Source organism: Lepisosteus oculatus, chromosome 11, assembly GCF_040954835.1.
Source record: "Lepisosteus oculatus isolate fLepOcu1 chromosome 11, fLepOcu1.hap2, whole genome shotgun sequence".
In the NCBI taxonomy this organism is placed as follows: Eukaryota; Metazoa; Chordata; class Actinopteri; order Semionotiformes; family Lepisosteidae; genus Lepisosteus; species Lepisosteus oculatus.
In genome coordinates this window covers 21,782,042-21,808,441 of record NC_090706.1, presented here as the reverse complement: position 1 = coordinate 21,808,441, position 26,400 = coordinate 21,782,042, and the positions used below count along the sequence as shown (strand labels likewise).

General features: G+C 39.4%; 1 protein-coding gene across 2 annotated transcripts in view; it reads left to right on the top strand.

The window, feature by feature from the left end:
- Positions 1-267: 267 nt before the first annotated feature.
- Positions 268-26,400, top strand: part of LOC102686545 (transitional endoplasmic reticulum ATPase) — a 35,456-nt gene continuing 9,323 nt past the window's right edge. The window contains exons 1-13 of one of the 2 annotated variants that reach the window (XM_015349633.2): positions 268-732; positions 4,161-4,272; positions 9,331-9,503; positions 10,884-11,026; positions 11,856-11,986; positions 13,100-13,231; positions 13,855-13,957; positions 18,708-18,841; positions 19,162-19,297; positions 19,683-19,795; positions 20,393-20,557; positions 21,099-21,221; positions 25,964-26,176. In XM_015349633.2, coding sequence (XP_015205119.1) covers positions 713-732; positions 4,161-4,272; positions 9,331-9,503; positions 10,884-11,026; positions 11,856-11,986; positions 13,100-13,231; positions 13,855-13,957; positions 18,708-18,841; positions 19,162-19,297; positions 19,683-19,795; positions 20,393-20,557; positions 21,099-21,221; positions 25,964-26,176 — 1,698 coding nt within the window. In that variant the 5' untranslated portion in view covers positions 268-712. Of the gene's footprint in view, positions 733-4,160; positions 4,273-6,814; positions 7,034-9,330; positions 9,504-10,883; positions 11,027-11,855; positions 11,987-13,099; positions 13,232-13,854; positions 13,958-18,707; positions 18,842-19,161; positions 19,298-19,682; positions 19,796-20,392; positions 20,558-21,098; positions 21,222-25,963; positions 26,177-26,400 lie in introns of those variants that run through there. The other variant, XM_015349635.2, reaches the window with a different exon arrangement.

The following is a 26,400-nucleotide window of genomic DNA, read 5'->3' as shown; positions in this document are numbered from 1 at the left end:
CAAATGTGAGATATAAAGTCGCAATTCTGAGTTACTAATTCGCAATTCCGAGTTACTAAATCGGAATTCTGAGATACCAAAGCGCGTTTATTTTTACTCCCTGGCGGAAACGGGCTTCCATAGGGTTGACACATGAAATAACTGTAAACGTATTTAACAAGACACAACAGTATATTATTCGTTCTGGATATGCCGTATGTCGTGTTTCGTCATATTAATTACGATATTCGCTCCTAGTTTGTGGTGCTGTGGATGGAATGCGTTCGGCAATGAGGTTTCAGAGCAGAGAGATTACTTTTATCTGCGGCTTCGGCGCACATGGGAAATCTACTGTTATACTTTATGCAGTAAGGACAGTACTAGTAAAACAGCAGAGACGAGTTAAGATCGTTCACAAGGACTTGAATTCACATGAATATAAAATTCTTGATTTTTGTTTCAGGGTTACAATGCGATGATCGATTTGCCTTTGTGACTGTTTAGTGCAGCGAGTGCTGGAAAAATCTGCGTCTGACTCAGACTACGGAGTGACATGAGATCTGCTCTGGGACTGAGTCCAGCATCTGCCTGCTGATGTTGGAAAATATAGACCCAGCAATAGGGGGTTTAAACAACCACGTAGAACGTAGACAACAACCACAATAATAATAAAAAACATAATAAATTATAAAAAGGAGATTTAGACCTGCTAACAGTCACTAAAAATATTGACATGCCAGCGACAGAAGGGGAGTAAGTACTTTTATTTTTCAAATCTGTGTGATGTTGTCTCATACGTGTTGGGCGCTAGCTACTGCAAGTTTACTGACCTATTTCGATACTTTTTTTAGCATGACCGCTTGCTCCAGAGTTGGGGTTGAGAATTATAAATTGTAAAGACCATACACGAAGTTAAAACTATATCGGCAGGAAATTTGATAATAGTTTTGTTTTGCAATTGTCTGTTTATACAGTTTATTTTCTTATTAAAATGTATTTGTAAAAACAACTCGGTTACATATTATGAAGACTCAATTCGGGTTTGACATTTTTGATATTTTCTATTATATTAAATAATACTCTGAAGATAATCTGAGAATTTCAGTTTTACTTACAAGAGTACTGCTAATAACAATGGTTTAGTACGCTGTTGACAAAGAAAAACTAAGTATTTAATACCACGTCATTTCAAAAGTTATTTAGCTCCTTTATGTAATTCTCGGGGCTGATCAATTTATTCCCAGATTATTCTCTCTTGGAGTCCATTTTCATCGAGCACGTAATGTACTGTATATGGACACATTGTTCCGATATTCAGACGTCATCACCTTACTACTGTAGGTATTCTTCATTGGTTTCAGTTTAACAACAATATAATCATTTAATCAATCAAGTTTCAACAGAAGAACTGCATAGCAACAAAACGCCAAAGTTGGATACACACGCAGCTGCTGATGAGTTGTTTCATGTGCACTGTTTCATTAACCCTTTTTTTGCCTCGTGTTAAATATAGTAGTCCTGGCACAGTACAACGCGGTGTGTATACAGTATACAGATGTTCCTTGCATTCCTACCCCATCTTTATTGCCGATCAGATACGCCTGATGGATTATAACAGTATAAGAGAGTTTAAGAATAGCTGCAAACGAGGGTGCGCCATTCGACTCATCTAGCGTGTTTGATACTGATCCAAAGATTTTGTTTGACTGTTTCTCAAAGAAATTGATGGTATCAGCTTCAACAAAACGGTTGGGTAGCTTTATGCCATAGCCCTACAAATCTTTGCATGAAGAATTGCCTCCCATTCTCAGTTTTAAATGCATATCCATGTACTGTATAGGATTTTCAAGCATACAAATGTATGATTTGATCGCACATTGATCCAAGGTAGTGAACGAGAGAATTTCTTTACAGAAGAGTCTGGTTAACATGAAATGTTCTGTTTCACAATAACTTATTGAATAAGTAACTGCAATTACAATGAAAAGAGGAAGGATTTCGTCAAGTTTTGACAGCACTGTTGCCTTTGTATTTTTTTTTATTTGATTTAGATTTTATTTGATTGGTTTTAATAGGAAGGATTCACTCTTTTCACAGTAGTTTTATTTATACAATAAGTAAAGGAACCCAAATGATAAAACATTCTATTTTTAAGGACTTGTTAAGAGGGCTTAATGTTTTTAAGGAAAAATGAACTGTTTTTGGACAATGTCAAAATAATTCCAAGTTGATGTTAATACACAGTAAGGTGCCCATAATAAATATTAGTATTGAAAGTGTTTTCAGAAAATGCTGTATTTTTAGCTTAGATTTGCTTTGTCCAAGACAGATTTATAACTATTAATGTATTTGTGCAGCCAAGTTAATATTTTTGTGTATGAAGTTCAAACTGTGAAATTAAAAACAAATGAAAATATTATATCTGTAAAAAATTAGAAATTTATATATGTAATGGATCTTAAAGCACAGCAATGACCTCTCAGATTTGTGATAACACTAAAACATGTGTGACAGAAATTGTGAAATGGCATCTTTTTTTTAAGGATTTCCAAAAATGCAAGCACACTGAGCTTAGACTGTAATCTTTTAGTAGTGTAAACAGGCCTCTTCTGTCAGCTATATTTGGCTCCTCAAGTCATGTGGAGTAACTGGAGCTGAGAGTCATGAATGGGCAGAGTCTCTTTAACCCTTTGAGATGGGAGAAAATATTTATATGTTGATCCTTTATACTTATTCAGTTAAGAAAGAAAAACAATTTTTTGTAATGTCTTCTATAAGAACAAGTGACAGGCATGTGAGGCTGGCTCAGTGACTGAGCTTATGTGTGTAGCAATACATTGCCTTCAGAAAGTATTCATCCCCCCTGAAAAATTCCAAATATTGTTGTTACAAACAGAATATTTAATGAATCACATTTTTCCTTTGATTCACACAGCATATGTAACAATTTAAAAAGGCAAAACATATTTTAATTGTATAAAAAACATATGAAAAATGAAAAACATAAATATCTTTTTTACTTAAGTACTCACCCCCCTGAGTCAATACTTTATAGCAGCATCTTTTGCAGCTTTTATTTTAGCTCTGAGTGTTCTTTTTTAATTAAAACTCTGAGTATTTTTGGGTATGCCAGTATCAGCTTTGCATATCTGGATTTGGGAATTATTTTTATTCTTCCTCAGATGGGTAATTCCTGAAGTATGCTGGCAATCGTGTTCTGGAGGCACTCCAGTCTCATTTTGGCTTTATGTTCAGGGCCATGGTTCTGTAAGAATTTGAATCTTCAACCCAGTCTGTCTTTTGCTGACTTAAGGATTTGTCTGATTTGTCTGTTTTCAGCTCCATTTGTGCCTTCTATCATGAAAAATGTCCCAGTCCCTGCCCATAAGATGATGCTGCCACAACTATGCTTCGTGGTAGAGGTGGTGTTACATGTGTCTGGAGCTGTGTTTGGTGTGCCCCAGAAATAGCACTTTGCATTCAGAACCGAAAGTTCAATTTTTTTTCATTAGACCAGAGAATCATTGGTCACATGTAACATGCACTGTTAATTGAGAGACCTTATTAAGACAGGTGCATTTCTTCTGAAATCATGTCAACAAGGAAGTGAGATGTACCTCAGCTTGACTTAAAATTTCATAGCAAAAAGCATGAATACTTATTATATCAAGACATTTCAGTATTTTATTTTAAATCACATATTAAACATTTCCAGAACTTTGTTTCACTTTGATAGTATCCAGCACTTTGTGTAGATTAGTGACAAAAATACCATATAAATGAATTTCTATTAATTCATTGAGTTCTAAAGTTCCAGCAAATTGTGATCAAAATGCAAGGGTGGTGAATACTTTCTGAAAGCACTATAAAACCCATTTTTGAAAGATAAAAAGCAAGCTGCCTTGACATTGCTCAGCAATTGTTTCTTGTTCTTAGAGCTGTCTAAGAGATGACTGCTCTTACAGAATTTGGATTTGCTGAATAACCATTTGTTTTCCATGGGATTGTAGGGGTGCAGAACAATCTACTTAGCCATGCAAGTTGAATCTGTTTAAATCTTTTTTTTCTCTATGCATTTAGAAAAGTGTTATAATCCCATTCTTCCTATATGACCATCAGTCTATTGAGAATTTAATTGTGGCTGTACCATTATTTTCACTGTGAATGCAATGTCTCCTCAGTTCCAAGGGGGAGGATTACTCCACTGCCATCCTGAAACAGAAGCATCGCCCCAACCGGCTAATCGTCGATGAAGCCCTAAATGAAGACAACAGCATTGTCTGCCTGTCACAGGTGCTGTGTGCAAGATATGTGTTTTACATGAAAGATGAGAACAGCTCAGAGGTCTGCTTTAGCTTGCAAAAATGAATCAGCCTTCAAAGGCAACTTGTCTGTAAGTCCACTTGTTAAGACTTCCCAGTTAACATACTGTTCATCTCTCACAAAAACATCTGGATATCATCTGGATATCATGTACTGTAACTGATTTCATGCAACACAAAATAAGTACTGTAAGATATGAAAACAAAGTATTCCATATTTATTTTCCATCACTGTAAAATGAAATAAAACATTGTGTAAGCTGTTTATTCTGATAAAGGTGTAGTTGCACCTTTTTATTAAAAAAATAATTTAAGGGGAAACCTAGAGGGTAATTTCACTAAAAGTGCAGAGGCCACAACTGTATGGCATTAGTGCCCCATTAGGCAGTGGCCTTACAGCCCTTTGTTCCTTTGTTCAAGCTGGGGCTGGTGTACCTTCTGTGAGGATTTTGAATTGCAGTTCTGAATTGCACCCTATATGCACGTGTGTATATGGAACAAGTAAAGCTTAATTAATTCATTATTATTGAATATTTTCTTGAATATATTGTTACAAATGCGGGGTTACGAAACTGGTGAAAATCAGGAATTGACCGAGCAGTTTAGTCAATCAGTGAAATAATTATTCATAACCTCCGACTTGTAATTCATTTCTAACAATATACCCGAGCAGTTGGTATAATTAGAGGCACAGGAATTTTTTATTCTCTGACAGTTTTGGTGAGAGAAGTAATAATCCAGATACACTTGGTTAAAACAAATATTTATTACAATGACAAAACATAAACTACACTGCACACAACATACCACGTACAAGTTACTTTATGTACAGTATTTACAAACAAGGCGTTTCAGAGGCCTAACATTCTGGTCACACAGAAAACTCCAGACTGCTAATAAGCATTAAACTCTTAATATGCCTACAGAGGCTACACAAGAGATGAGCTACCTTCAAACTAAAAACAATGCAAGCTGCTGTTAAATTTCTCTCTGCATGCCGGATTCCACAAAATAAATGGGAGCCTATATCCCTATCCTTAAAAATGCACCCTAAGCAGGAAGGACATTTCTAACTGAGGTATCTTTTACCCAGGAAACCCAAGTTCCCTAAAAACACAGAAAAGCACGCTCTCTAACAAGGTTCCATCCAGTCAGGTTTGATTTGGATGATCATAATAATAATAATAATAATAATAATAATAATAATAATAATAATAATAATAATAATAATAGCTTTCATTTATATAGCGCTTTTCTGGACACTCTACTCAAAGCGCTTTTACAGGTAATGGGAACTCCCCTCTACCACCACCAATGTGTAGCATCCACCTGGATGATGCGACGGCAGCCATAGTGCGCCAGAACTCTCACCACACATCAGCTATCAATGGGGAGGAGAGCAGAGTAATGAAACCAATTCATAGATGGGGATTATTAGGAGGTCATAATTTATAAGGGCCAATGGGAAATTTGGCCAGGACGCCGGGGTTACAGCCCTACTCTTTATGAGAGACGCCCTGGGATTTTTAATGACCACAGAGAGTCAGGACCTCGGTTTTACGTCTCATCCGAAGGACGGCGCCTGTTTAGAGTATAGTGTCCCCGTCACTATACTGGGGCATTAGGACCCACATGGACCACAGGGTGAGCGCCCCCTGCTGGCCCCACTAACACCTCTTCCAGCAGCAACCTTAGTTTTTCCCAGGAGGTCTCTTCCATCAAGGTACTGACCAGGCTCACACCTGCTTAGCTTCAGTGGGCTGCCAGTTGTGAATTGCAGGGTGATATGGCTGCTGATCATGAAGTAGGGGCGCTCGCTTCAAGTCCTAACTCCTCTGGACTCCTCTCTCTTCTCTTTGCTTTTCCTCTTCTTCTTTCTCTCTTCTCCTCCTGTCCTCCTCTCTGAGCTCTATATTGTGATCTTATATTGTGTGAGTCTGTACTGTTCCTGCCCTATCATTAAACCACAACTTCCCTAGGTATACTAAGGCAACCTTTACAATTGTTCAAGGGCGCTTTAGACCTCAGCAAACATCCTCTCTTCTTTAAAGTTAGAAGTGTTTACTCTTTCAAGTGTCACAAAATCTAAGAGACACTTTTCTGTCATCTAAATGGCATGCCCTCTGCAGCCAGAGGGCGCTCCTATTCTGTCCTGTCCCTAGTTTCCTGTTCTTTGCTGTCCTTCCATTGTCTCTCTCTCTGGGGCTATATATTTCCAGGTCACTCATTCCCCTTCTCTCAGCATTGACGTTCGGATGTCCTGAGAGCCGCCTAGCACCAGGTTGCCCCACGTCCGCTGCCTGAGGGCATAGGTTTCTATACGACTCCTGAACTGCTGAGCCCGGGTTAATCCCCCATTCCGTTGCTACACAAAGGGTCTTTTTTGCTCTCCTGCCATTCCATGGTTTGTCCTCTCCGACATTCGTGACAGAATGCTGAGCCTCCTACTGACCCCGCGAGCGGTGCTTTTTGTTTTTCCGCAGTTTTTTTTTCTGGGCTTTTTTTTCTCTCAGCTCTCCTATTCTAATCACGGGATGCCTTTTCCGACTCCTGTGCCTGTGAGCGGTCTGCGGCCTGGATTTCCTCGGGTTGTCATTCCGGCGTCCGTGATTGAATGTTGAGATGGCCCACCTATCCTCATCGCTGGATATCACTCCGGTCATCCGTGCCTGTGAGCGGGCTGTGTGCCTGGCTTTCCTCGGGTTGTCCACTCCGGTATCAGCGATAGGGTGGTGAGCCTTTTCCTCTCCCATTCTAATTGCTGGATATCACCTTCCTGACATCCGTGCCTGTGAGCGGGCTGTGGCCTGGCTTTCCTCAGGTTGTCTTCTGCCGATATCAGCGTTAGTTTGGTGAGCCTTTTTTGCCGTTCCTCCATTCTTATTGCTGGATATCAATCCGGACATCTGTGCCTGTGAGCAGGCTGCGGCCTGACTTTCTTCGGGTTGTCCACTCCGATATCAGTGATAGAATGTGAACATGCCTATTGCCCAGTCTGCTGTATTTTTTCCCGGGTTTTTGTGTTTTAATTCTTGTTTTTTTGCTTGGTGTTTTGATTTTTCACTTCCTGGTTTCCCCCTCTCTCTGGTCCCCCTGTCCTGTGTGTCTTGGAACTTTTGGCTCCTATCTTTTTTTTTGTGGTTTGTTTCCTTGGTCTCCCAAGTGCTGTGCAGCTCACTTATTTGTATGGCCATCAGGAGCCGCCCGTGAAGAGGGGGGGGTACTGTCACCCCCTCTGCAGCCAGAGGGTGCTCCTACTCTGTCCTGTCCCTAGTTTCCTGTGCTTTCTCTCTCTCTGGGGCTATATATTTCCAGGTCACTCATTCACCTTTGCTCAGCATTGACATTCGTATGTCCAGAGATCCGCCTAGCACCAGGTTGCCCCACGTCCGCTGCCTGAGGGCATTGGTTTCAATATGGCTCCTGAACTGCTGAGCTTGGGTTAATCTCCCATTCCGCAGCTACACAGCATATGGGTCTTTTTCGCTCTCCTGCCATTCCACGGTTTGTCCCTTCCAACATCCCTGGCACTAAAGCTGTAACAATATATTAACATGGTGTGCAGCAGACTGGTATCCAAGGTGCATCCTAACTTTCACCAATTGTCAGGTTAGCAGTGATGTACAGTAAGTGGTTTGCAGTCTTACGTGGAAGGATATGCTGTAGTTTATTGATATTCAGATACTAAAATTAAAGTATACTCAAACAACTGAGTAACATTTCTATACTTTTACTGCTTTAGCAGTGTTTACAGAGCTCCAGTACAAACCCAAATTACTTATATCACATCAAAATCAGACATACAGTACATGTAGGGAAGTAGGCTATGTCCACTGATGTGGTAAAGCAAATGTGGTTTAGTACCCATCTGGATAGTTAGTGTTACCACTGGACACAGTCATAACTTTAGGGGAGTGTCATCATTTACACACAGTCATTGAGCAAATCTGCAATTGTCTAGTGCTAGTACCCTAACACAATAGATGAAAGCACTTATGTTTCAATGTACATAAAAAACTGTAAGAATTGTAAAACTGTAAGAACAGTCGGAAATACCAGAAAAGGTAAGCTATGAGGGAGAGAAAAAATATTTAACATGGAAAAAAAATCTCTTAAGTCAAATGAAAGAGAAATGGAGTACACTTTGAATTTTTATGGGACCAGAAAAAGAAAATGGAGGAAATGATCCAAAATATTTAGAACATTTGTCTTGAACTTTCTGACTCACAATGTATGCAACATTTACTTACTATGTATGGCTTTGTTCTGCAAGCAGAATATGAGGAGAGCATACTATTTCCCATGTAGGCCTGAAATCCTCTGCTGCACCAGCCTTTTACGCTGCTGAGAGGTTCCATATCATGCAGGCATGAGCTACCCAAATGTATCGTGTGCAGCTCAAGACTTAATTGCAGGTTAGGTAAAGCAGGCTGTTGAATTTATTCATTTCCCATTCATTCTAATGAGCAAAAAGAAAAGATGGTTTTGAAAATCCTTGTGCTTCCTCTGGGTGTTTTGGAGGAAATGTTAAATCCCCTTTGGTTGCAGTCTTTCTCCCTCACTGTACCTTGAATAGCTATTTTACTTATTTCACTATTGTTGTGCATTTGCCCAATTATGAGGCCAGACTTCTAAGCCACATTTGATATGCATTCAGAGTGGTTCATAAATGGTCCTATTTTTACTACAAGGACAGCACCTGTCTATATTTACTAAATAGGGTCCTTCATCTCTTTTTCAGGTATCAATTATAATAAGTGGTTAATAAAATTTCAAATCCTCACTTTTATGTTAATACCTGTAATTTCTCTTGAGTGTGTTTTATATACATATAAATATTTCTGAATGCCTTTTTAGATTTGTAGCTTTTTATAAGACCAATTAAAAATCTGATTTTTTTTTACTGTTTAAAACCTTATCCATATTCAAGTCTCATTCTCCTTTTGGTTCCTAAAGGTGCAGTGCCAGGAAACAGAAACAAGCTGCACTCCTCTCCTCACATCTTTTTGTCAAATGCTTGTCACTGCAGAGTAAGATGGAGGAGCTCCAGCTGTTCCGTGGTGACACAGTCCTTCTGAAGGGAAAGAAACGCAGACATACAGTGTGTATCGTTCTGACAGATGACACCTGTGCTGAGGAAAGGGTGCGCATGAACCGCGTCACCAGGAACAATCTGCGGGTGCGGCTAGGTGACATAATCAGGTAAGCAGTATCAGCGAATGCCACATGACCACTTGGTATTGTAAAGTGATCAGTATCAGTGAATGTCATTGGTCCCACTACGATCACCTTCAGGTAAGCAGTATCAATGAGTGCCCCATGGTCACACTTCATTCATCATCTAGTGAGCAGTATCAGTGAGTGTCATGTGGTCACACTTCTTTTAGCTTCAGAGTTCCTTTTCCGAAATGGATTTCAGGCACAGACCTTATGTCATCTTATTTCAAGCACTGGAACTTCATGTTTAATTATACAGTTAGAACATTGGTTGCTCATACTACAAATCTATTCATGTAAATACTGTAGAAAAGCATGCAAATAATAACTGTGTCCATGCTATATTAAACCTTGTATATTTTAAATATATATAGTATACATTTATAGAAATATTTTTTAAATATTTTTTAAAGATGCCCCATTCAATTTTTAGTATACTTCGTCCTTCATAAAACAGGTTAGCAAGTAAGCAAAAAAACAATTTGTTATACTAGTTTTGAAGAGCTGGGGTAAATGGTACCTCATCTCTAACCAATGACTGATTCTTTGTCATACTGTAAATACCTTTCTTTAAGTTAAATCAGCTAAAGATTTTGTTTTAGGTTCTTATTGTTGCCTTAGAAATACCCATTTCAAATTCTAGTAACAAATGTGATTATAAATGCCATTGAAAATTTTCCATGTAGAAAAATTTTGCCAAGAAAAAACCTTTTATCTCCTTCATTAAGTACTTTTTGTGCTCAGAGAATTTTATTCCGACCTTTGGTTTTATTTTTGTTTTCGGCTTGTGAGCAAGCCAATTACTGTATAAAATTGAATTTCTTGCAAAAAATGTTTGTCTTGGCTGCCACCAGTGAGGAGCCTCAATTATATTGCCTTCAGGATCAAAACTGTTAAAATTCATGATTGGCCATAATATAATATATGATCTCTAATTGCATTTTGATATAACTGTCATATACATCACATTATTTAATATATTGTGTCATTCCAGCTTTTATTATAAATAAGTATTTTTATGGTACCTTCTATTGGTTTCATTCTGATTAGTGCCGTAAACCTGGAGTATCTGTCATTTTAAATAATATATTTTTTGTGTGATATTGGTATTGTTGTGGACACTAAATTGTCTTTATCTATGTGGTAATACATTAATGTTAGTGAACATGACTTAAAAAAAAAACTTGAATTATGTTCAGAATTTGTCCAGGGCTAAAGAAATTAGAGATCTTACGTTTTGTTAAGATGGCCAGGAAACTTGATGGAAAGCAAACAGAGTTACAAAAAAGAGAATAAAGATAAAAACATGCCTTTCTGTGCCTGTTTTTTGAAGCAATATATTTTGTTTTTTCTGTCTTTCTGCAGTATACAGGCCTGTCCTGATGTAAAATATGGAAAAAGGATTCATGTGTTGCCCATTGATGAGACCATAGAGGGACTTTCAGGGAATCTTTTTGAGGTGTTCCTGAAGCCTTATTTTCTAGAGGCATACCGGCCCGTTCACAAAGGTAGATTGTGAGTTCTGTATTTAATTTTGATCATAAATGCTCTGGTGCATCACTGCTGGTATTATTAAGTGAATTTATTTCTGCATCCTACCATGTTGCTCACAACAATGACTCCTTTGTTTGCTAGTGAGAATGAGGTAGGGCAGGCAAGCTCCTCCAGCCTGCACAATGACAAAACCCTTCAACACGATGAGAACATAGCAGTGCCTAAAAAGGACAGTTAGTGCCAACTGGAGAAGCCGCACATCTCTTGCTGATTTCATGGCAACCAGGAAGACCCTGGAGATGCCGTTCCAAGGAGAGTCCCCATTGTGCACCCCTTCTTGAACATGGTTTAAACTTGTGACTTCTATTAAATAGAACTTAACCTGCGTTTACGGCAACTGCCTTTCTTCTGAGTGGCCAGTAAAAAAGCCTGTTGGCCAGTTTTTAATACTTAGAATTACAAATTGCAAACATATGTATTCATTTCTGTGCGCTATGATGTCATTGATGGACCTACTCTGAGCATTTACATTGATTATATGCCAAACACACAGCACTATTTAATGACATTTTGGGATGTAGGACAGTAAACCAAAACTGCAGATTAGCGACACACCATTTTAACTTCTGACAAACTGTACTCAATTATACAATTTTATAATGTAACTCTACACTACCTTTCTGATGGTCTCAGGAACAATGTTAAATGCTGTTCCAAGTACATTTAGGACTTCATAATTTCATTTTCAAGGCAGGCATTGAATTCGTATATTTTATGTGGACATGGCATAATTTAAATCCTTTTGCTGCCTCTGTTATGCTTTGATTGATCCTGTTGTTCTAGGAGACATTTTTCTGGTCCGAGGGGGAATGCGTGCAGTGGAGTTCAAAGTTGTGGAGACTGATCCTACCCCTCACTGCATTGTGGCCCCAGACACCATCATTCACTGTGAGGGAGAGCCCATCAAGCGAGAGGTAAGGAAGGTATTGAAAACAATTACTGCAACAAAAGCCAGGAAGCTGCAATAACAGAAATAATAACTAGAAATAACATTTGCAAATTATTACAACAGTTAGACACCTGAAAATATGATTAAATTCAAGTGTATTCATGGCACTGGATTAGTGTGAAAGCTGTCTGCCACATGTTAGCAAAACTAAGTAGCCTCTCACAATTGTGTGAGTGACACACTCTGCTTTTTAATCTGTGGGTAAGTTGCTATAAAAGCCTGCCTCTTTTAGGAATACTAAACATAACACTAATAGTAGTATTTCAGGGTATGGGTCTAAAATGGTTATCCAAGAGGTCTAAACACATTTAAAGAACACAAGGACTATAAAAGTACAGACATTAATATTGTAGACCATCTCAACAAAAATACATTCAGACAGTAAAATCCAGTCACCAACTTACACTTTTCGGGCCTGTCCAGACATACCATTCATCATACCCATCTGACAATGTGAAATTATAATCCCTTCACTAATTATCTAGTTGATTAACTAAACATTACCCAGTGTGATTTTATTATCTGATAATAGGAAATACAAGCTATTAATAGCCTCTAGACTCAAGTCAGTAGTCAAGTCAATCCAAATAGATTTTGATTTTGAATTATAGAGTGAAACATACAAGTCTGTGATTGGGTTTCTTAACCTGACAGGACCTATGAAAAAGGGTAGGGTTTGAAACATTAGAATTGTTTATTGATGCAAGCTGATATCCAGCCTGTAAAATGAAATACTCCACATAGTTGTGTTTTGTAAAATGCTGTCTGATGGGGAGTACTTTTAAGTGTGCATTTTAGAAAGAGAAATGCATAAAGTGTAGTATCTGAGAACACTACAATCAATTATGGTAACACTATAGTAGTAGTAACTCTTCAATCAGTTATATATTGATAGTGTCTTTTATTACAGGGCACCTCACAGTGCTTAACAGGAAGAAAGAAGGGACGCTGGCTTAGACACAATGTACCTAAAACAGTGCAATTCAATAAATAGTCTTTCAAACAACTGTGCAAAAGAATGAAATAGAAAGTAATGAGTTAATGAGTGAACTACATGCCTTTTCTGCATGGCCACCAGGATGAGGAGGAGAGCCTGAATGATATTGGCTATGACGATATTGGTGGGTGCAGGAAGCAGCTTGCCCAGATTAAAGAGATGGTGGAGCTGCCTCTGCGACACCCAGCCCTCTTCAAAGCCATTGGTGTGAAGGTGAGTGATGCTTTGTGACTGTTACAAATGAAAGGCTACAAATGAGAGGATTTGCATCATTGGTCCTTGAAGCTTATTGGTTATAACTTCTCAGGCAATAACCAATGAATCAAATCAATTCATATTATGGGTGGAGCTGAATGAAAATCTTGGTGAAATTCTGTTTTGAGTGATACAGTATGTGTAGTGGCCATTTAAAAAACAATCAGGATTACATCTGGAGTTTTAAATGCTCATATTTTGTGGCACTGCCCTTTAAATTATACCTTTTATAGATAGATTGATGTTAGTATTTGGGGGACAGCAGTACAATTCTCCTGTATGAAGGAGTTCTGAGAAAATGAATGATCAAGGAGAGTCTGACAATCTCTGGCTAGATCATAGAAGAGTTGAGATGTGATGATTCTCTTCAGAGAGTGAAGATTCTTTACTCATCAAGATACATCAAGATTCTCCAAGTGATTCGCAATCTGCTTGTGCCAGTGGACATGTTCAAAGAGGGTTTATGGAAGATTATGTTGAAGCTCCAGCCACTCATATAATGCTTAGACAATTAGGACATCACAATTCAGCAGTAGCACTAAATGTGAGTCTCAGATTATGTGTTTTTTTCTGCTCTGTAGCCCCCCCGTGGGATATTGCTCTATGGTCCACCTGGGACAGGTAAAACTCTTGTGGCTCGGGCTGTAGCCAATGAAACAGGAGCATTCTTCTTTCTGATCAATGGTAAGTTTTTGAACGAACAGAACTGCTCATCAGCCTTATTATGAGCATTTATTTATAAGCACATTTTTACATTTAAACTTTCAGTAGTGATTTACATATTTGCAAAATGTGGTCTGTATAAATGCCTTTAAATCACAGCAATGGCTTATTTCAAGCAATTATATACATTACATTGACATATAACTGCATAAGAATAGTTAAAAATGAGAGAAGGCTATTCAACTCATCTAGCTTGTTGTTTGCTCAATAGTTATCTGATCAGGATTCTCAGGCATTTTTTAGTTAAAAAATATGGATGGGCAGCTTGTTTCGGACTCCCACAACGTGTTTTGAACGCACTATTGCATAATTTTCACTTGTGTCCAATATGTTTATTTCACTTTTCCTTCTGAAAAATTCCATTGTTTTTGACAAAGCTCAGTGCGTGTAAGAATTTTAAAGATTCCATTAAATGTCTCTCACAGCCTTCTCTGTTCAAGTTCAGGTGGGTAGCTGCGTCAGCATGCGTAGGCTGCAAAGGAACAAGTAATAGGTTTATTCTATGCTGAAAAAAAGAAGAAAGAGAACACAAGGTTTCGGCCGTGGAGCCTTCTTCAGGTGTGAGAGAGACAGGGCAGTAGGCAAAGGTAAAGTAGCGGGAGAACAAAGGTTGGGAGGGAGGAGGAGTGAGAGGCGGGAGCAGGGGACAGAAAGAGAGGCCAATCAAGAGGTGTGAAGTCAGAATGGGTGCAGAGAGGTGTGAAATGAAACTTCCAATGAATGGAGAAAATGTAAAAGAACAGTAATCTGTCGTTAAGGGAAGGGAGAATATGTGATCCTAGCTGCAGAATAATTTTAGTTTCGGTGGTCTTTCTGATGTATGAGTTCGGAAAACCGTCTTTGAGAACACAGACGGAGAGATTAGAGTGGTCGTGGCCGTCAGAGGTGAAATGAGAAACAATGGGCTTGGAGAGATCTTTAATCTTCACAGCCCTGACGTGTTCTCTGAAGCGGTCTCCGAGTCTCCTTCCTGTTTCTCCAATGTAGATGGCTGGGCATTTACTGCAAGAGATACAGTAAATAAGGTTGCTGGAGGTACAAGATGCTGTCTGGGTGATCCGGAATTGTCCTGAGGGGCCTTGAATGAGTGTGGTGGTGGCTGTGTATTTGCAGGTGATAAAGCGAGCTCTGTTGCAAGGGAAAGTGCCTGGTGTGGATGGTTGTTGAGGGCGGTCAAGGGAGCTGTGAACAAGGAGGTTACGCAGATTAGGTGGTTGGCGATATGAGATGATAGGGCGATCAGAAAAGAGGGATGGAAAAGTAGGATGCTGTAGGATGGAAAAGTTGTGGTTAATGGTCCTGGGGATAGGAAGTGTGTTAGGGTGGTAAGGAAGCACCAAAGGAATGCGGTTGTTACGGCGGGAGTTCCTGATCGGGTTGATGGTCCGGGGGGTGTTTTTGGCTCGGGCAAGGGCCCTGTCAATCACACTGCTGGGGTATCCTCTGTTGATGAAAAATGAGTACATTTCGAGGGCTTGGTTCTCGAAGTCGATGTCGTCGCTGCATAATCGTCGTAACCTAAGGAACTGTGAAAAAGGAAGAGTCTTTAGTGTGGTTGGGGTGAAATGAGCTGTACAGGAGGTAGCTGTATGAATCCGTGGGTTTGTAATAAACTGAAGTGGACAGTCGGGGGTAGTTGATAGACAAGTGGATGTCTAGAAATGGAAGAGTGGTGGAAGATATGTTAACCGTATATTTGAGGGACGGGTGGAAGTTGGTGAAATGGTGCAGGAAGAATTCAAGCTGATCGTTGGAGCATGTGGTGGCACCGACGCAGTCATCAATATATCGTTTGTAGAAGTCAGGGACATAGCCAGTGTAGGAGGCGAAGAAGCGTTCTTCTACCCAGCCGACAAAAATGTTGGCATAGCTGGGTCCCATTCTGGTGCCCATGGAAACTCCACTGACCTGTTGGTAAAAAAGATTATTGAAAGAGAATGCGTTCAGTGTGAGGACCAATTCTGCAAGGCGTACCAGGGTGTGGGTGGGTGGATCAAGCACTGTGCGTTTGTCCAGCGTGTGCTTGAGGGCTGTAAAGTGTGCTTGAGGGCTCTTTTCTGATCGCCCTATCATCTCATATCGCCGACCACCTAATCTGCGTAACCTCCTTGTTCACAGCTCCCTTGACCGCCCTCAACAACCATCCACACCAGGCACTTTCCCTTGCAACAGAGCTCGCTTTATCACCTGCAAGTACACAGCCACCACCACACTCATTCAAGGCCCCTCAGGACAATTCCGGATCACCCAGACAGCATCTTGTACCTCCAGCAACCTTATTTACTGTATCTCTTGCAGTAAATGCCCAGCCATCTACATTGGAGAAACAGGAAGGAGACTCGGAGACCGCTTCAGAGAACACGTCAGGGCTGTGAAGATTAAAGATCTCTCCAAGCCCATTGTTTCTCATTTCACCTCTGACGGCCACGACCACTCTAATCTCTCCGTCTGTGTTCTCAAAGACGGTTTTCCGAACTCATACATCAGAAAGACCACCGAAACTAAAATTATTCTGCAGCTAGGATCACATATTCTCCCTTCCCTTAACGACAGATTACTGTTCTTTTACATTTTCTCCATTCATTGGAAGTTTCATTTCACACCTCTCTGCACCCATTCTGACTTCACACCTCTTGATTGGCCTCTCTTTCTGTCCCCTGCTCCCGCCTCTCACTCCTCCTCCCTCCCAACCTTTGTTCTCCCGCTACTTTACCTTTGCCTACTGCCCTGTCTCTCTCACACCTGAAGAAGGCTCCACGGCCGAAACGTTGTGTTCTCTTTCTTCTTTATTTCAGCATGGAATAAACCTATTACTTGTTCCTTCTCTGTTCAAGCTCTGTTGAAGACTAAAAAGGTTCAAATCATCTAGCCTATCATTGTAAGACAATCTTCTGAGCCCAAGAATGTATTTGGTTGCTCTTCTGATTTAAAGAGCTGCAATATCTTTTTATATCTGGATCTATATCTTTGAATTTCCTTTACAGATTCCACAGTATTTTCGAATCCTCCTTTTTGTATTGTCTGTGAATTATTTTCTAGCTGTACCACAATCTTGATCATTGATATCAATTACGAAGAGCAGTAGTCCTAATGAATAGAGATCCCCACAATTATTTATCTGCTATCTACTACTGTATACCAGAGGTCGGCAGGCTTTCAGGAGGGGCATTTTACAAGTTACCTCATGCACTTATTGTTAAAAATATGCATGCCACAGATATATTTTAAAAACTCAATAATAGCCCTACTTACATTTTGTTTATCAATATGCAATATTAAAATGTACAGTAATAATATCTAAAATTAATACATTGATATGCATATCTTACCATCTAGTGTTATCCTTGCCCTTGCTTTCCTGTGCTGAGTTGTCCAATTTCAGGAACATAGCTTGACACTTTACACAGTTTACAAGCCTCTGAGTATTTATTTTTTGCTTGGCTATGATAGGGAAAAAAACATATTTATATTTGAAAATGTCTGTTCACAGAGGTGCTTTGATCCAAATGCTGAGAGTAGTGAAATACCACTTTCTTCAAAAACTAAATGTGATCGCTTTCAGTAGCCTGAATTATTTTTTGCAGATCCTGGAACTTTGAGGTCTACCAGTCTGAGCACTGCCATTCTATTAGCCGCATTTCAAAATCATCAATGCCCATTCACTGAAACACTGAAAAGAAAAAACTAAAATCTGACACAAAATTCTAATGCCAATACCAAGTTTTGCAAGAAATGCCTTCCATGACTGTCACAGTTTGATCTGCACTACGCAGACAGAGATTGAGTTTTTTCATTTGCGTGGTGATGTCGGCTAGAAACATTAGTTTTGCAAACAATTTTTCATTGTACAGTTTCGATGTACAATATAGAACACCAGCAGCTTGGTCTTTATGTTGAACAAATTCATATTTATCTCTCCAAAAAGGCTATAATGAGTGACCATCTAACTTTGCTTTATTAGAAACTGCCATTTTATCCAAAATGCTTGACTTTCCACTTAAATGTGTAAAATGTTATTAGCGGCACGGATTGTGAGTTTTCCATGTGAAAGAAATGGGTAGTCCTGCTAAAAATAACGCATTAAATAAACCAAATGAATTGTTTTTTTTTTCTATGCCAATGAGCTTTCATTGGGTAGCATATTGTAGAGAATCACAGAAAAATGTGTCAAATATTTTTTTATCATTTTTAACCTGATGGTCTTCATGGCTTATTAGAGTTTTATTTACACATGCCACTTTCATTGCAGGGGCCATGAAAAAATAAAATAAAAATAATGATAATAATAATAATAATTGCCATAGGTTGCTGACTCCTGTATTGTATTAATAGTATCTATAATGCTTACATCACCCTGAGCATCTATCGTATCTGCGGTGTCTAGTTCAGGTTTGTTGTTCTTTCATCTTGTAATACCGTTTCACTTTTTCAAGGATGACCTGGATTTTGTGGCAGGTTTTATAAATGTAGTTTGGCTATTGACAGTTTTCCAGAATGCTTCTCATATTGCATAGTTCGCAGAATACAGGCTTGATGACCATTTTATCAGAAATGTAGTTTGGTGAGATCTGATTAATTTGTTCTCTAAATCCTACATGTGATGACAAAACCACAATGTTAAAAGAAATATAATATTTTAGTAATACCTGTTTCTATAAAAATATAATTTTTTTATATTCCTAAGTGTGTTTATTCTGACATATTCACACAGGCCCAGAAATCATGAGCAAGCTGGCAGGAGAGTCAGAAAGCAACCTCAGAAAGGCATTTGAGGAAGCAGAGAAGAATGCCCCAGCTATCATTTTCATCGATGAGCTGGATGCAATTGCACCAAAGAGGGAGAAGGTAGGGCTGGATTGGACTGGAGTACTGGCCTTTATACACAAACGTTCAATCATAAAGCAGAAATTGGTGATGATGAAAATTAAGAAAATAAACAAGTGGCAACAAAATAATGTACAGCTGTCCAAGTGCCATAGATATTAGGTTACCCTTGGTCATCCTCAGAATACCAATACCTCAGGATACCTTGTACATTACTTGGTTCCAAAACAGGTGAAAAATTAAGTAGTATGTTTCTGAATGTAACCTCATGTGTGGCCATTGAGGAATTTTACAGTTCTGAGTGCTGTGGACTGTTCATATCTGGGGTTTGAATTTTTCAGACCCATGGGGAGGTGGAAAGGCGAATCGTTTCTCAGCTTCTCACTCTAATGGATGGACTCAAGCAGCGTTCACATGTTGTTGTCATGGCAGCCACAAACAGGCCCAACAGTGTGGACCCAGCACTGCGCAGATTTGGTAGGTGTGAGAAAAAAAATAAAAAAGAAATACTTAGAGACTTAAAAACTTGGCTTTACACTACCCTTTATGTCTTCTTGGCTTGATATGAGTCATTTTAAAATTACAGAGGCTCCATTGAAATTTAAAAATTGTTTTTTCGTTGCGATTATCAGCAAACAACCCTGTTTACAGATCACCATGATAGAAAGCAAGAGGAACCACAGAATCTTCAGAATCACATTCTTTCCACACATGATCCTGAGGCTGTTACAGTGTCTTGCAAAAGTATTCAGACCCTTTAAAAGCTTTCAAATACTGCTGGATTACAAATGGTACTTACACATCTTTTCATTCTCTAATCTTGTGAAAGTTTAGGCTACTATTGTTTTTGTTCCTTCTTCAGGACGATTTGACAGGGAAATCGACATCGGGATCCCGGATGCCACCGGGCGTCTAGAAATCCTGCAGATTCACACCAAGAATATGAAGCTGTCTGACGATGTAGATTTGGAGAGGGTGAGCAGATAGGCCACAGGGGAAGACTCAGGGTGTTGTATGCAAAACGCTGTAAAGGAATAACAGAAAAGGTCATACCCTTTAGGGCGATCAGCAAGCAGCCAATTATTAAACTAGCTTTATTACATAATTTAAGTTTTGCATATTTTCTGTCATGTTTGCTCCTCTTGGACTCTGGAGAACACATTAGAATCTCCACAGCACTTGTTAGAGCCTCAGTTAGACCGATAGTCATAGCTAGTTAATTAATACGCCTACCTTGTTTGAGCTTTTGTATTTTGAACATGCTTTGCTTTGACCTTGTTCATGGATTTCCTTTTTGTTTTGTTTCTATGTTTTCCTTTCTACAAATTTGGCTTTGCAAACTTTGACCTTGCTTGGGGTTCCCCTGGTTCTTTGTTCCCATGTTTCCTTGGTTATGAACTTTGCTTGGGCTTGGACTACATTTCTGGAATTACCCCTGCTCACTCACCCTAACTGTCTACCTGCTTTTTTGCCTGCTTGCTTCACCTACATGTGGGCTCTCCACACTTTCGTGGACAATGCTCTCTCCCAGGTATGAATAGTGTTATTACATTTTCACCCTTGTAATGACAGATTGCCACTGAGACTCATGGGCATGTGGGCGCCGACGTAGCTGCACTCTGCTCTGAGGCTGCTCTGCAGGCCATTCGTAAGAAAATGATTCTGATTGACCTGGAAGATGAGACAATCGATGCTGATGTCCTTAACTCACTAGCTGTCACGATGGATGACTTCAGGGTATGTTTATGTCAGAGGGTCAAAGCTTTGGTCGGGGAAAACCTGCTTTAGAATGTTTGGTTTGGCTCTAGCCACTGATACAGATTGCAGAAACCAGTGATGCTTCCAGGACAAATGTGCAGAGGAGAACAATAAAATGAAAGCACAGAAAATTTGAGCACTAAAAAAAGTTTAAAAATACTGATGGAACATTGTGTAAAAAATAAACTTAAAGTATAACTACTCCAAGTTAAGAACACAAAAAAAGGAAGAAGACCATTTGACCTACAGTATCTACTCCATTTGGTAGCTAGGTACTTATTAATCTAATGATCTCATGCAGTTGTTTCTTCATAGAAGTCATGGTACAAGCTTCAACAACATGGATGAGTATTTCAGTTCAAGAAAAGAACATGATGTCTTCTTAAAAATTAGATGCAGGCAGACAGTAATAAAAGGGTTAAAAAGAGTTGCATGTAAAAAATATAGCTATGTTAAGACTCTAAAGGCGCAGTTCCTGTTTAGTAATTTTATTTTGTTCTTCTGGCTTTCTGTCTGGCAGTGGGCACTTGGCCAAAGTAACCCTTCTGCTCTGCGGGAGACAGTGGTGGAGGTGCCCCAGGTGAACTGGGAGGATATCGGAGGATTGGATGAAGTAAAAAGAGAGCTTCAGGAGTTGGTGCAGGTAATCAATTATCCTTCCTCTTATTATGGAGCTGAAGTATTCATAATACTTATATGGCTAATGTCTCACAAATTATTATTTTGCCTGTTCCAAAACTGATAAAAAAACAATATATTGATACTGTATATTGTTGCGAATTCGGGTTCTTGGGATTTTTTGGCCTGTTTGTAAATACTGTACATAGAGTAATTTGTGTGTTGTATGTATAAATATTGTTTTAACCACATGTGTCCATTTCTAACAATTGGTGTCACACTGAAAAATCCCAGTCTTTGTTTTCTCTGGATGATTAAGTGTCAGGGCTAGAACAGTCCACAGTAGAATGTTCTACTGCACAAAAGACTGCAGACAGCGAATCACCACTCAAGACAGAGACTGCCAGACAGCAACCAGCTCCACAGCAGCAGCCCTCTACAACCGAAAGAACCACGCCAGAAACTGAATCTCAGCTTTCTGCACCTCCGCCTGGCTTCCACAACATGCTTGAGACTGAAGAGCCCCATCTGACAGAGGACAGAAGAAGCAGAGGCAGTCTGCCTAAAGCCAGCAGTGCTGACTGTGTCAGTGTCAGTAGCTCTGTGAGCTCTGGGGTCCCTATGCTGACAGGAGTGACCAATGAATTGGACACAAAGGAAGACTGCAAGTAGCCTGTGTCATTCCCAAACCAGAGCCCATTTGACACCCTGGCTACAGATGAGGACTGGGTGAGTTGCAAGATAATGCACAAGAAGGGTGCAACTGTGCTGAGACCATCTTAGAGTCTGTGTGCTACAGCAGGGATAGTTTTTCCTTGCCCTAGAGCAGCAATGATATGTCTCTCCAAGAACGCACTTCTGTCTGCAGCACCAACCACTTGGGTGTCACACCTCCTACATCTGTCTGCATCAGAGATAGAGACAGCATGCAGGGTCGCTCTCCGTCCTCAGACAAGCTCTACCAGATATCAGGGATCCCGGACTTCATCTCTGAACCACCCCCCTCACTGCAGTACGCCATATGACCCTGGAAATTTGTTGTGTGCACTGAAAAATTGGGACGGGTTTCCATATTTTCTGTTTTAATAAAATTAGTTTATGCGTCAAATACGCAGCGCGCTAATACTTTAGTGGAAACATGATCTACTATGTAATTCTATACCATTTTATAGGAATGCGTGCTACGAACGTAAGTGACCAATTGTATTTAAAAAAAGTTATCTCCAGTTAATAGGAAGGTAGGAGAACGTGCGGGAAGTTATCTTCAGCAAATAGGGAGTCAGGAGAATGTGCATGGTTTTGGAGCACTGGCAATCTTGTGAGCACAGGAAAGCATGATAGATAACAGGAAAATATTAAAGAACTGTTCTAGGTTAATTTGAGAAGTGTCTCTGTGTTTTTCTCTGATCGACCTGCCTCCCCCTTCGAAAGACACAATCACTCATAGAATTATTGATATGGCAGATGATGTCAAAAAGCAGTACGCTGACAGAGTGCGTTAAGATTAGCAAAATGATTAGCAAATGGTTTTCACTGCAATTAGATGAGTCTAGATGTCGCTGATTTGGCCAATTTGCCCATTTACGTTAGATATGAGTTTGAGGGTACCATGTCCCATGATGACTTTCTGTTCTGTAAGCCGCTACCAACAGGAACAACAGGAGAGCACATATTTCAGCTTTTGAATGAATTTATCGAAGAGAATAGCATCCACTGGATAAAATCCGTCGGAGCTGCATCGCTCCAGACGGCTAGCGATGACAAGCCGACACAGCGGTGTAGTTGCACGAATTAGAGAGGTTCCTCCAGATATGAAGAGGCTTTGGCCGTCAAGAAAATGCCTGAAGATTTTAAATCTGTTAGACTCTGTTGTGAATTGTATCAAAGCTTGACCAATGAATTTACATCTGCTTTGCTCAACTAAACAGGCTCACCCCTCTCACTGAAATTGTACTTTTTATTGTTTATTTTTAATTGTTGTTGTTCCTGTTGTCATTCTGTAAAGCACTTTGAGAAGCCACCTTTATAGGCGCTATATTATATAAAGTTTATTATTATAATGTTTATTATAAGTGTGTGTGAGTGTGTGCGTGCATGCGCGCTCATGTTGGTCATTGAGATTTTCTGGAGTTCCTATGAGAAGATGACTTGTAGGTGGTACTTGGAGGATTTGGTTTGATCAGGGGTGGTACTTGGTCCAAAATGTTTGAAAACCACGGGTCTAGGTAAAAGATAACTTTGATTGTTCTCCTTTGACGTTTTACCTGGGACCAAATCTCTGTCATTATCTTAGAGTCACTTCACACAAAGACACTTTGTGTGAAGTGACATTTTTGAATAGGAATGAAAAGTAACATTTTTCTCACTTCTATATTTTTTGTAATGTTAACAACAGTATCTGCACCTTTGTTGCAGCTTAAGGGTTTTCTTAAAGTTTTAAGTAAATTTCAGTGATTCATACTAAAGAGCTTATTTTGATTAGGGAAGTGTTTTTTTATAATGAGTAATGGACACCTCTGTTTATGTTTATTGAGTCAAAAGAGCTGGAGTCTATAGCAAATGGTTTTAGTCTCTCACTGAACAGGGTTTGCAAGGCACCAGAAATTGGTAAGCGACACTTGTGGGATTAATCAGCTCTCAGAAGCAGAGGCTGAAATCTGTGTGAATCGCGTAAATAAGGGTGACGTCCATTGTTCAGTTTTTTTAGGTCCACTTGGGGAACCTTTGTACAAAGTTTTGCATTTTTGTTTTTCAAAGGCCACTAAATGACATATCAGACACAGAGTGATGGTCCTAATGTTGCTAATTGGTCATCCTCTTGATAAGCCTATAATTAAGGGAAACCAAGTTGGAAAAATACTATGAGCTCTGTCAGTAAAGGACACTAGTTTTCTCTTACAATTGGGGGATTTAAAATTAGAAACCTACTGAATTATAATTAAGATAAAAGCAGAAATATGTTACCTTTCCTTTACCTTTTTAATGACATCTCTACCTTTGATATCATTAAATGTAATTAATTATACCAATTATTGAGGACAATGAATTTTTAAGAGGGTGGTATTGTTACAGCTTTAGGTGAACTAGAAGTGTCTCTTAGATTTTAGATAACGTTTGTGACACTGGGAAGAGTAAATATTTCAAGCTTCAAAGGAGAAAGGATGTTTGCTGAGGTCTGGGGGTCCTTTGAGCAGAAACATTTGTAAATTTTACCTTAGTATACCCAGGGAAGTTGTGGATGAATGATTGGCAAGGAGCAGGACAGAAACAGACTACATAAGATGACATTAAGAGCAAAGAAGAGGAAGAAGGAACAAACAAGAAGGAGGGAGAAGAGAGAGGAGTCCAGAGGAGTTAGGACTTGAAGCTTGTGCCAGGCAAGAGCCTCTACTTGATTATACAAACCAAACCTGACTGGAGCTAAGTATTTGAACCTTATTAGAGTGTACTTTTCTGTATTTTTAGGAAACTTGGGTTTCCTGGATAAAAGATAACTCAGTTAGAAACGTCTTTCCTGATTAGGGTACATATAATGGATAGGGATATAGATTCCCATTTATTTTGTGGCATCCAGGGTGCAGAGAGAGAGATTTAACTGCAGGTTGCTTTTTATTTAGTTAGAAGGCAGCTCATCTCTTGTGTGGCCCCTGTAAGCATGTAAGGGTTTAGTGCTTAGTAGCAGTCTGGGGTTTTCTGGGTGACCAGAATGTTAGGCCTCTGAAACACCTTGTCTGTAAATACTGTATATAATGTAACTTTGTGTGTTGTATGTTTTGTGTCCTGTGTAGTTTATTGTAATACATTTTTGTTTTGACCAAGTGTGCCTAGATTATTACTTCTCTCACCAAAACTGTGCCAGAGAATAAAGAATTCACATGCCATCAATTATACCAACTGCTCCAGTATATGGTTAGAAAAAGTTGGGGGTTATGAATAATTATTTCACTGATTGAGCCATGCAGTGAAATACCAATTTTCACCAGTTTCGTACACCCCATTTGTAACAATTTGTGTTTTGTCATTTGTTTTAAGATATCTGTCCACCCTACAGGTGGATTGTGATAAAAGCTTAAAAAAGGTCATGGAAAATTACTCCAGCATATGTTTTGTGTTTGTCCTTATTTTGAAATCAGGTAAGTAAGGATAACTAGTGTGCCTTTTCTACTTCGTTCTTATTTATTAGCAAATGGATATGAATCATGTTTGACTTTACTGACTGAGTAAGATACTGATTTCAACCAGCCGGGGTTACACCCCTACTCTTTTCGAGAAATGCCCTGGGATTTTTAATGACCACAGAGTGTCAGGACCTCAGTTTTACGTCTCATCCGAAGGACGGCGCCAGTTTACAGTATAGTGTCCCCGTCACTATACTGGGGCATTAGGACCCAGGACTGCAGGGTGAGTGCCCCCTGCTGGCCCCACTTACACATCTTCTCTAGGATATACAATATTATATGGACAGGATATCACACTTTTTATGATCCATCATCTCTATTGTAAATGCTCTTTAGAAAAAAAACAATCAACAAATCAAACCAAACAATCAAATAGATACAGTAAATGCAACTGAAATAAAACAGTTTTAAGGCAGATTTTGCAACTAATATCTAATTTGCAAGATCTGGTATGAGCTAAGAGACTCCAACATTTCTCCCAGCTCCAACTGTTCAGAGGCTCATTTTGGGAATTGGGAAGTTCACAGGTCTTCAGCATGCATGACAGTCTGTTACTTTGACTATTTTCAAAGTTGTTTCTTGTTTGCAGTACCCTGTGGAGTACCCGGACAAGTTCCTGAAGTTTGGGATGACTCCATCTCGTGGAGTTCTGTTCTATGGGCCCCCAGGCTGTGGCAAGACCCTTCTAGCAAAGGCCATTGCCAATGAGTGCCAGGCCAATTTTGTGTCCATTAAGGGCCCTGAGCTGCTCACTATGTGGTTTGGGGAGTCTGAGGCCAATGTCCGCGATGTGTTTGACAAGGTAGGTTTTATAAAAAATATTGTACCAACCTCAGCAAATTAAGGTAGTAGGAGTTATTGGGATATATTGTATTTCGGAGACACTTTGTTCATACTCTAGTGTGAAATGTTCCATCAGTGCATTAAGTGCTAGCTCTTTCTACAACACTGAAATACAAAGGAAATCAGTCTTGTGAGTGATTCTTGTTCCAGCCAAAGAAAATTAGAAAAATCATGAGTATTGCT